The sequence below is a fragment of the Geotrypetes seraphini genome, chromosome 5 (genome assembly GCF_902459505.1).
Source record: "Geotrypetes seraphini chromosome 5, aGeoSer1.1, whole genome shotgun sequence".
NCBI classification, from domain to species: Eukaryota; Metazoa; Chordata; class Amphibia; order Gymnophiona; family Dermophiidae; genus Geotrypetes; species Geotrypetes seraphini.
In genome coordinates, this window is record NC_047088.1 from 84,143,001 (window position 1) to 84,154,326 (window position 11,326).

General features: G+C 42.8%; 1 protein-coding gene across 10 annotated transcripts in view; it reads left to right on the forward strand.

The window, feature by feature from the left end:
• LOC117360819 (probable E3 ubiquitin-protein ligase MID2) overlaps positions 1-9,765 on the forward strand; it is a 651,807-nt gene extending 642,042 nt beyond the window's left edge. For all 10 annotated transcript variants that reach the window (XM_033945263.1, XM_033945261.1, XM_033945267.1 and 7 more), the window contains one exon: positions 8,736-9,765. In XM_033945263.1, coding sequence (XP_033801154.1) covers positions 8,736-9,141 — 406 coding nt within the window. In that variant the 3' untranslated portion in view covers positions 9,142-9,765. The remainder of the gene's footprint in view (positions 1-8,735) is intronic.
• Positions 9,766-11,326: the final 1,561 nt, after the last annotated feature.

The window sequence follows — 11,326 nt, forward strand, 5'->3', positions numbered from 1 at the left end:
AGTAAGAAGCGGTGGGGGGGTGCCCAATCGGGGCGGGGGCGCCCAATCACAGCAGGGGGTGCCCAATCGGGGCGGGGGTGCCGGATCGCAGGGGGAGGGTGCCGGATCGCGGGGGGCGCCACTCGCAAATTGAGGCACGCTCAGTTTCCGAGGCGCCGATTTTGCGAATGTTTTGCTTGTCTTGCAAAACACTCGCCAAACGGTGCACTCGTAAACCAAGGTACCAAGGTACATTATTCCATATATTCCTACTAGAAGTTTAAGATCTGAAGACAAAAACCTTCTAGTAATTCCATCACTTAGTATAATAAATACTAGACAAGATATGATTTTTGCAGTCACAGCACCCAGAATATGGAATTCCCTACCATCATTTATTAAAGAAGAAAAATATTTGAGTAAATTTAAAGGACGGTTAAAATGCTAGTTGTACAAGGATGAATGAATTTTCAATACTTCTAAGAAATACGTCTTGAGAATATTCCTCAACATTATCAAAGTAGATTTAAGAAAATGCTTATTGGTCTTAAGTTACCACTCCTCACTTCATTTTCTACGTTTTTCATCTTGACCCTTAATGCTGCCAAGCCCTTAATCATAACAGTTCACATTCCAGCTACAAAAAGGATAATTTTTCTTTCTGAACTTGAAGTTTATTGTACAAATCCTTTGCCCAAAGCATATCTGGCTTCCCTGATAGTCTCAAGAGAAAATGTGTTTGGATGCTCAAATTGAAATACAGAACCAGACTGCAATGTGCTTGTCACAGAATCCGTGATGAAACCACTAGGCACTAAAGATGAGGTCAGTTGTGCTTGTCTCTGCTGAACTAGTCATACCTTGATTCTTATTGCTTACCCTCTCTACTAGTAGTCAGCATGTGCAAGGTGCTCCATTTCTTTCCTGCAGGAGAAGAGCTTCCTGCTCTTATGTCGAGGCCTTCTCTATGAACCAATGCCACTGTTCCAGACAAGCTCATGCTACCAGGAAGCAGAAGAGGGGCCCATGTATCTGGTCTCAGGGAGATGTTTGTGTACTAAACATTGTGCCACCGAGCTTCAGTGTTGAAACAGCTGGCATGAGACTTGGAGCAGTCTGAGAGTTTGATCATTGGATAAATGAGTCCATAGAACCTGCTACAGAAGATAACTGAGTCTCAGCGGGATACACTATGTTTACCATGTAAGAAATTTAGGACAGCAAGCTACGAACAAGGAAGTATAGTGGCTGCTATCTTGACTGCTCCTATTTCTTCTCCTTCTCCTTGAAGCCCATTTTGTAAGGGTTACATAGGTTGTTTTATAAAATAGGCTTCCAACCCCAATGGTACAAACACCAATGCATAGATTTACACCTAATTTGAAGCAAAGGGGAAGCCACTGCTTGCTCTGTGATTGGTACCATGGAATGTTGCTACTATTTGGGTTGTGACCTGGACTGCCCACTGTTGGAAACAGGATACTGGGATAGATGGACCGTTGGTATACCCAGAATGGCTATTCTTATGTTTTTCATAGGTTCATAGGTTCATATGTGCTGGATGTTATTACATTTGTATTCTTTCTGAGATCGGAAAAGGGGCTTTTCTGCTGCTGCTTCTGCCCCATCAGGGGTGAAATTAAATCAAAATGCCCACCTAATCGCAGAGCAGGAACATTGGAACTAATTACAGCTTGGGTCCAATTCTGCCGTTGGAGAGGAAGGCTGATCGGCCCAGTAGATCGCCATGGCAAAGTGAGTCCCGGGATGGGCCCGGGATGGGCTCTGCGATCGACTCACTTTGCCTTGGCGATCTACTGGTCGATCGCGATCGACCTATTGGGCACCCCTGCACTAAGGGGTCCTTTTACTAAGGCACGTTAACCGATTTAGCGCGCACTAAATGATAAGGCGCCCATTATATTCTATGCTAAATGCTAAGGCGCCCTTATATTCTGTGGACGCTAAATCGGTTAGCGCGCCTTAGTAAAATGACCCATTAGACTTCTTTTTTAGAATATTTACAGTATATGAAATAACTTGAACTTGAGATTTGATAGAGGTCTATGAAATACTGAGTGGAGTGCAATGGATAAACGTGAATCACTTGTTTATCTTTCCAAAAATTCTAGGACTAGAGGACCAAGTAAATTTATTTTATTATTTTTTTTTTTGTAATCATTTTTATTAGAAAGTGTACAACCGGGTAAAAGGAACAACAATAATATCAAAAGTACAGATACAAAGAGGCATCATATACACAAGAAAATAAAACACACCAGAGAAAGTTTTTTGGCACTCAGTGTGTAATTAAACTCTGGAATTTGTTGCAAGAGAATGTGGTGAAAGCAGTTAGATTATCAGGGTTTTAAAAAAGGTTTGGATAATTTCCTAAAAGAAAAGTCCATAAGTCATTATTAAGAGGGACTTAGGAAAATCTATTGTTTATTCCCAAGATAAACAGAATAAAATCTGTTTTAGTCTTTTGGGATCTTGCCATGCACTTGTGACCTGGATTGGCCACTATTAGAAACAAGATAGTGGGCCTGATGGACCTTTGGTATGTCTCAGTATGACAACTCTTATGTTCTTATATTAAAGGAGTAATGTTATCATCTCTTCATTCCCCTCATTTCTCTCCTCATTCCCCTCTTCCATCAGTCTTAGCAAACAACTCCTTCTTCCTGTGTTAGTAGAACAAGAGCAAGTATTACCATCTCTGCTGATTTCTTGGGATTTGTATTCGTTTGTAGCAATATGGGAAATGTTGATGACATATCCCATGTTGTCTCATGTAGTAATCAAATGAAAATGAGCAGAAAAAAACATGAAAATTCACATTCTATTGTTAACCAATAATAATGTATACTTTTTTGAGAGACTGTACACTATTTACAAAAAAGGTGCCCTTGCACATGTTCAAAACATTGTTTGTGCTCACAGACCCCCCTAATTATCTGAACCTGGGCACATACTTGTGTGACTAGCACATAAAGTTGATCCCGTAAGTTATACAGTTGCACCTAAATTAACCCCCTTTTATGAAGTTGAGTTAGGCTTTTTTTAGTGCCAGCCATGGTGGTATTAGCTCTGATGCTCATTGGAGCATTGCTGCAGCCGGTGATAAAAAGGCCTAACGCGACTTTGTAAAAGGGGTTTTTAATTAACAGGGTACTAATTGGCTTTAACTACCAATAATGACCTTAATTGGCACCAATTTGCTGTTACATGCCTAACTGCACTTATACACTATTCTATAAACCTAGCAGCTAAGTTCTATAGCGCATGACTATAAAGGGGCCATTAACATGAGAGAGGCATAGGTAGGTCATCAGCGTGTCAGGCACTTATGCGCTAATGCAGAGATTCTATAAATGGCTTAATCGATGCTGATAATTGAAAGTGCCATTAAAAAATGATTTTAAAAACATTTAAGAAATTAATTAGCTGGTAGACGCCTAACTCAGTAGGCGCCTACCATTTCAAGGTAGGCATCTATACCGATGCACTTACTGGCAAATAGGTGTGGTTAGGGGCGGATTCAGGATGGTTTGACGTAGCCCTATAGGGCAGTATGCCTATGGATTCAACTCCTTCTGGTGCCTAAGACTGCTTAGGCAGCACTAGGCGCGATTCTATAAATGGCACCTAGAGAATGATTGACAATTGCATTCTAGTATATATACTTCTAAAACTCTAAAACATTCATATGGTAACAGGACATGGCCTGGCATGTTTTAAATGAGCCAAGGGCAGTCCTAAAAATAAACATATAGACTCTGGCCCTATAGATGATGTCTAAAGTTAGGCACCTAGATTGATGTGTCTAGACCAGGGGTGACAATGGATCTCATGCATATTAATTGGAGAAATCCTGAAAATCCAACTGGATTTCAGCCCTCGAGGACTGACATTTGACACCCCTGGTCGAGAGCCACAGGCAGGTCAGGTTTTCAGAATATCCACAACTAGTCTTTAAGCCTTTAACATTAACAGGTGCTAGAATAGAAGTGTGTCTGTCTGTCTGTCTATTTTTATTTGTTTCTCTCTCCTTGGATGCTGTTTGTTTTTCCGTGGCCCTGTTCTGTCTCCCTGACTGTTTTTCCATGTCCCCCTTCTGTCTCCCCCCCCCCCCCCGAGCAAAGCTGTCTGCCCCCCAGTACACCTCTCCAACAAAAGCAGCCCCCTTTCACCTGCAGCACCGGCACGACATCCTCCAGTCATTCCTCTCAGCTACCTGGAGTGAGTGCTTGGAGCACGAGAGGGAGCGGGGCCTGGACGTTTTGGGCGCAGTGGGGGAGGCCCCGACTGCCTCAGCTGCAGCTTCTTCGGCATCGGTGAAGGTTACAGCCGCCGCCCGGAACATGTTCAGGTCGCCAGCCCTGTGCGGGGGCAGCGCCCGACTCTCCGCCAGTGTTTTGGGGACAGTCTTCAGCGGCTCAGAGCCCTCCTCCCGGCAGCCGCCGCCAGTACCGCGAGAGGGAGCGGGGCCTGGGCGGGTTGGGCGTGGCGGGGGAGGCCCCAACTGCCCCAGCTGAAGCTTCTTCGGCGTCGGTGAGGAAGGAGAGGTTGGAGAGGGATTCGACTGGTGAGGAGCTTCAGGGGCTGCTGCTGTTCTTCCACTGTGTCGGGCCCTTTGCTTTTCCTGAGTGAGATATTCAATTGCTCTTAAATGCCGAGTTGCCATGTGTGACGTAGTAAGCGCGCATGCACACTCTTGCCGGCACAGCGCAACAGATCAGGGATAAGGGAAGCATGCGCTAAGAGTGCGCATACGCGCTTAGCGTTTTATTATGATAGATGAACATATATGAGATGGATTTGCGTGTACTGCCTCCTTGAGATGCAAATCTATTTCGTGCATATTTATTGTGGATATCCTGGAAACCTGACCTGCCTGTAGCTCTGGAGGACCGGAATTGCCTACCCCTGATCTATGCGCTTAACTTAATTGTTTAAAAAAGCTTAATCAGTGCCAGTAATTGGCAATTCACTCATGTCCGTGTTGCTTCTGTCTGCTAATGTATGAAATGCAATCCCCATTTATCTCACTGCTCTTTTTCATTGATCCCGGGGATCTATGTGTTTCCAGCATTTAGAGATAAATTTCTAGATTCTATGCAAAGTTCCATCTTTTTGGTTCAGGGCCCCAAATTATGGAATCTTCTTCCTAGCCATCTCAGACTTCAAACGTCACTCAATAATTTTAAGACCTTAAGGCTTTTTTTATTCAGAGATGCGTTCTCTTAGGCATCTGAATTCTTAAATTCTGTAATACGGGATACTTCACCTAGAGCAACTAGATCGTCCCCTCAACCTTTTGTGTTCCTCCTTTCCCTTTTCTATCATAAATTGTTCATTCCCTTTACCCTTTTGATTGCATGTTATTTTATTAACATTTTATTGTTTAAATTTATATTTTATTGATGCTAATTTTGTTGTAAGCCGCTTAGTTACTAATAGGTCCTTTTACTAAGGTGCAGTAGCTGATTTAGCACACACTAAACGCCAATGCACTCATTATAGTCTATGGACGCATTAGCATTTAGCGCACGCTAAATCAGTTAGCACACGCTAAATCTTGGTAAAAGGACCTATAAGTTATTTGCAGGATATCAAGAAAACAATAAACTTGAAAGCCATAAAGTTACTGGCCCTGATTACCCTGTGGTTGCTGTTCTGGGTGAAGATGTCATGTTATCCTGCTTCCTGTCCCCACCCATCAGTGCAGAGAGCATGGAGCTGTGGCAGTTTTGAGCCAAATATGCTGAAGTTCACACGCATAAAAATGGGAAGAAGCAGGACAAGTGCCAGCTCCCAGAATACCGAGGGAGGACAGAGCTGATCCGAGATCACGTCTCCACTGGCAACGTGTCGTTGAGGATACGCAACATCGCAATGCTTGATGAAGGAAAGCACACATGCTTGCTTCGAAGATATCCAGACTATGAAACTGCAGAAATGCAGCTGAAAGTGGCAGCTATGGGCAGCGCTCTTCAAATCTCTGTGACTGATCACCAGGGTGGAGGAGTGCAAGCTCTGTGCTAATCTGTGGGATGGTATCCAGAACCTGATATGACCTGGACACAAGATGGACAGAGTCCGAGACAAGTACCTGGAACAGAAACATCAAAGCAGAATGGTCTGTTTAAAGTCACAAGTTCTCTGCTTATGGCAACAGATCCAGTGGCGTAGTAAGGGAGGGGCAAGGGAGGCAAAATCCGCCCCAGCTGCCATGTTGGTGGGGGCGCCAGCACCCCTCCTCCACTCCACCCCCTCCGCCTCTTCCCGCTCCTCCCCTCGCGCATGCGCCCCCTTCCCTTCCCCCGTAACTCTAGTTGTTCACCTCTGTGAGCAACAACTTCAGCATGTTCCTCGCGACCGCATAGGAAGTGACGTCAGAGGGAGAGCCGCCGGGGTTGTGAGGAGCACATTGAAGTTGTTGCTCGCGGCAGTGAACAACTAGAGGTACGAGTGGAGGGAAGGGGGGGCACACGCGCAGCAGGGGGGATCAGGGAAGGAGCGTGGGAGGTGGAGATGAGGGTGGGGGAGGAGCGCCTCTGCCCCAAGCACCTCTCACCCTCGCTATGCCATTGAACAGATCACATCAGAAACATCATCCTGGGCCAAGAGAGAGAATCAACCATTTCTCTATCAGATCATACCAACACTAAAAAGTGCCAGCGATATGGCTTGATTGTTGCTGTTGAACTCTTTGTGGGATTTGCTGCTACTGTGATTTGCTGCACTAGAGAGTGTTGAGTTCCTGGACCACTGCTTAGAAATGGATCTGGGTGAGTTAAGGCAGCAGATTAACCATTCCCCTTAACTATAGCCATGAAATCCTGTTTGTCTGACTGTTTAAATTGTAAGCTCTTTCGAGCAGGGACTGTCTTCTTTGTGACTCTGTACATTGCTGTGTACGTCTGGTATCGCTATAGAGATAATTAATAGTAGTATTAGTTAATTGGATGGTAGGTGCCTAGTCCAAGGTGCCTAACAAAAGGTAGATGTAGTTAGAGGGTGGATCCAGTGGTGTAGTAATAGGGGGGTGGGGGGCACCATCTTGGTGGAGGCGCCGGCTCCTCCCCTTCCCCTTATCTCTTTAAATCTTCACCAGCGCAAGCAACTTGCTGCTCACGCCAGCCTGGCGCCCCTCTGAAATCACTTCCTGGTCACGGGACCAGGAAGTTATGTCAGATGGAAAGCCAGTGTCGACGCAAGCAGCAGGATGGAGAAGCTGCTCGTGCTGGTGAAGATTTAAAGAGGTAGGGGGAAGGGGAGGAGCTGGCACCTCCACCAAGACGGTGCCCCACACCCTCTTATTACTACACCACTGGATCCACCCCCTAACTACATCTACCTTTTGGTATATGCCCATTTTTTTATCTGTTGATATTTTAAATGTTTATGATTCTAAAGTGGATTCTCCTGTTACATGTCCATTTCTCTATGTCTTTTAGTTGCACATCCTGTTCTAAAATACTAGTGGAGCTTGAGATGTCTGTTCTAATTTGTTTGCTCTTTCTAAAATGCATCACATAGTGCAGTGGTCTCAAACTCAAACCCTTTGCAGGACCACATTTTGGATTTGTTGGTACTTGGAGGGCCTCAGAAAAAAATAGTTAATGTCTTATTAAAGAAATGACAATTTTGCATGAGATAAAACTTTATAGTTTATAAATCTTTCCTTTTGGCTAAGTCTTAATAATAATATTGTCATTTATAGCTAAAGAGACATGATCAAGAAACTGTTTTATTTTACTTTTGTGATTATGATAAACATACCGAGGGCCTCAAAATAGTACCTGGCGGACCGCATGTGGCCCCCGGGCCGTGAGTTTGAGACCACTGGCATAGTGTATGCTATACTGTCTTTTTAATGTTTTATAGTATAGACATATTTTCAAAGAGTAGCCCTATCATCTTTCTGCTTCTCACTAGACATAACCTTTCATTTCTTGAGAATCTTCTCATCAATAGTACTTTATTTTACAAATAAATTCATATTTTCGTAACTTAAATCAGTACATACTCGTACAACCATAGAAACAGCCATAGACGTCGTAAAACATCTGCCCTCATTCTTAGCAGATTTTTTAAATTTCTTTCCACTGGTGTTTTTTCGGGGGGGGGGGGGGTTTCTTTTAAATCATTTTTTTCTTTGCTTGATCATTCTAACTGGCACTTGTTACAGTTGGCCTTCTTTCCCTGTTTTTTAACAGTCGATTTCCGGTATCCTTGGAGCTCACCCCTTGATACCTAGGAAATAAGAGCTGACATTTCCTCAGTGCAAATAAAGAGATGGGACTACAGTTTGGAAATATTTGGAAAATGCTCTGGCTGCCAGATATACATTGTAGCCTCCAAAAATTATCTTGAGCATATGCCCTCTCTTTTCTTAGAAATATGGGGGCAAAATAAACAAGTTGGATTAATTCGACAGACGGTCATATTTTAAGTTGACTAGGAACAAACAATTATGTGCTATCAAGGATTTAAGCATCTCTTGCCTCTCTAAAATCCTCATTTGAAAGCTTTGAAGGAAAAATAAAGGGAACAAGCAATGCCCCCGAAGAGCCCATATGAACTGTATTTTTTTATTCATTCCACAGTGTCTTCTGTTGCTTGAATTGTTCACATATGGGCAGTTTATACGCGATATAGTCAATCTCAGTATGTTGTTTTTATTATGTCTAGAAACTTGGTACTTGCATTACTGTTATAGCCCCTTAACACTGTTTTTGTTCTACTAGGTATGCCATTGGAATTGCCTATAAATCGGCACCAAAGAATGAGTGGATAGGTAAGAATTCTTCCTCCTGGGTCTTCTCTCGCTGTAACAACAACTTTGTTGTGCGGCACAACAACAAGGAAATGCTGGTGGATGCACAACTGCAGCTGAAACGCCTTGGTGTCCTACTGGATTATGACAACAACACACTGTCCTTCTATGACCCCGCCAACTCCCTGCACCTCCACACGTTTGACATTTCCTTTGTTCTTCCTGTGTGCCCGACATTCACCATTTGGAACAAGTCAGTGACAATCTTGTCAGGCCTGCCTGCCCCAGACTTTATAGAGTTTTCTGAGCAACAGGAGTGCATATGTAGACCACAGCAGGAATCCCCTTATGTTTCAGGATTGAAGGCCTGCCACTGAGCACTGTGGGGGAGTTGCAGGTAGTTCAGTGCCTACCACCTCAAAGAACGCTGAACAAACTCAAATGGATTTGGTCAACAGGCCATACTTGGCATTTTCCCTCCTGAACCAAGAACCTCCAATATAAAACAATGACCTTTAAAATACTGAAAAGATGAGCCTGGTTATATGGTAATATGTTGGATTCAGTATCTGAATATCCATGGCTCTGAATAGCTACTCATGGTAATTGATTTGTCAGGTGAATGCCATCATTTGAAGGGAGAAAAACTTTTCAGTTCTTTGCAGTGAAGAGCTCTGAACTCTTCATTGTTTAGCTCATGAGTCTAGTGATGTGTTTTGATGTTAAACCAATGAAAAAGGTGAAAAAGGGAGGTGCAGGGACAAGCTTAGAAAGTGATTCCAGTTTGTCTTGCATGCATCTGTCTTATGGTGTACAGAGAGATTTAGATAATGCCCTGGTGGAGGGTTAGAGCCATGCCTGATGAAGAGTTCCAAGAAAGAAAGAAACAAAAAAAAAATCCTTTATATCTAGAGCTTTAAAAAATTAAATTGTCATATTTTTAAGCAGGTTCATATACTAAAGCTGAAACTAGCATAATTAAAGTATGGACTTACAATTAATTTGTGGTTTTAAAAGAGTTGAAATGGAGAAGGCTGCAAAAGGAAAATATTCCATTTTTTACTGTTCATGGTGTACTCCTGATAACTAGATGATATACGTAAGTATCATAATCCACACTGCGCAAAGTTTAAATGTAAATGAGGCATTCTGTTGCATTGTTGACTTCATCATCCAAAAGGGTTGACTTTCAGAATAGTCAAAAGGTTCCATGGGAAGGCTGCTCTGGGTGAAGAGGCTGTTAATGATATTTCTGGTCTAAATCTTTAATGTTTTGATAGAGGGCAGCATCCACAGTCTCTTTCCCTGGAATTTTTCAACTGTATGGAGCTATATGTTTCCTTTATCTATTGATAGGACTGTAGGGGGCATGGGGATGAACACTGTTGTTGCTTCCTAAGAGCAAGAAAGAAGAGAAAATGGAAGAAACCTAAGGATTGTGCCCAACATGTACTGCTATGGAGCAGAGCTGAAAAGTCCTTCTAATGAGACTACTGTTGTACAAAATCATGTATAAACCTATTTATGAGCAAGTGTTGTACTGCTTCCTGCTGCACTAAGGCATATTCGCAATGCACTTTCACAATGAATTGTTCTGATTGTATATTGGTTTAACGAAGAACAAATGTGTACAATTTTAAGGTCTGAATCTATAATGTATAAGTAAAAAAAAAACCATACAAATAGGGTTAGAAAGCAAGAAGACCAAACACTGTTGCCCATTTTTGGAGACCCTTCATTCTTATCACATGGAAACGGGCCGTTCCTTAACTAGGGAAAGTAGACTCTCTTTCCTGGGCAAATGTTTGTGTGAGACCATGGAAGATATAAACCTGAAAATAGGTATGCAAAGGTTCAATGTACCAATCAAGAGGACTGAACAAAAAAAAAAAGCCAGCTCCTGGGTAGCATATTTAGAGGCATATTTTCAGTGCATTTAGACTTACAAAGTTACATATTAAGAGTCATGGGATAAGAGGCAAAGTTCAATAGTTGGTTAAAAATTGGTTATCGGACAGAAAACAGAAGGTAGGGTTAAATGGCTATTTTTCTCAAGGGAGGAGGGTAAATAGTGGTGTGCCACAGGGATCTGTACTGGGACCGGTGCTATTTAACTTATTTATAAATGATCTGGAAATTGGAACTCCGGGTGAAGAGATTAAATTTGCAGATGACAGTAAACTTCAAAGTTGTTAAAAGGCATACGGACTGTGAAAAACTGTAGGAAGACCTTAGGAAATTGGAAGACTGGGCATCCAAATGGCAGATGAAATTTAATGTGGACAAATGCAAAGTGACACATTGGTAAGAATAATCCAAATCATAGTTACCTGATGCTAGGGTCCGCCAAGGGGATCAATGCTCAAGAAAAAGATCTGGGCTTCATTGTGGACAATACACTGAAACCTTCATTGGGGGTGCAGACCAGCCATGCATCTTAGAACCATTCCCTCTCAGCTTCCACACTGCGTCCTTAAACTGTGAAAAGAAATCGCAGCTGACAATAACTACGGCCCTTCAGAAATACTAAACTTAGGTCTCATCAATGCTAGATCAATCAAA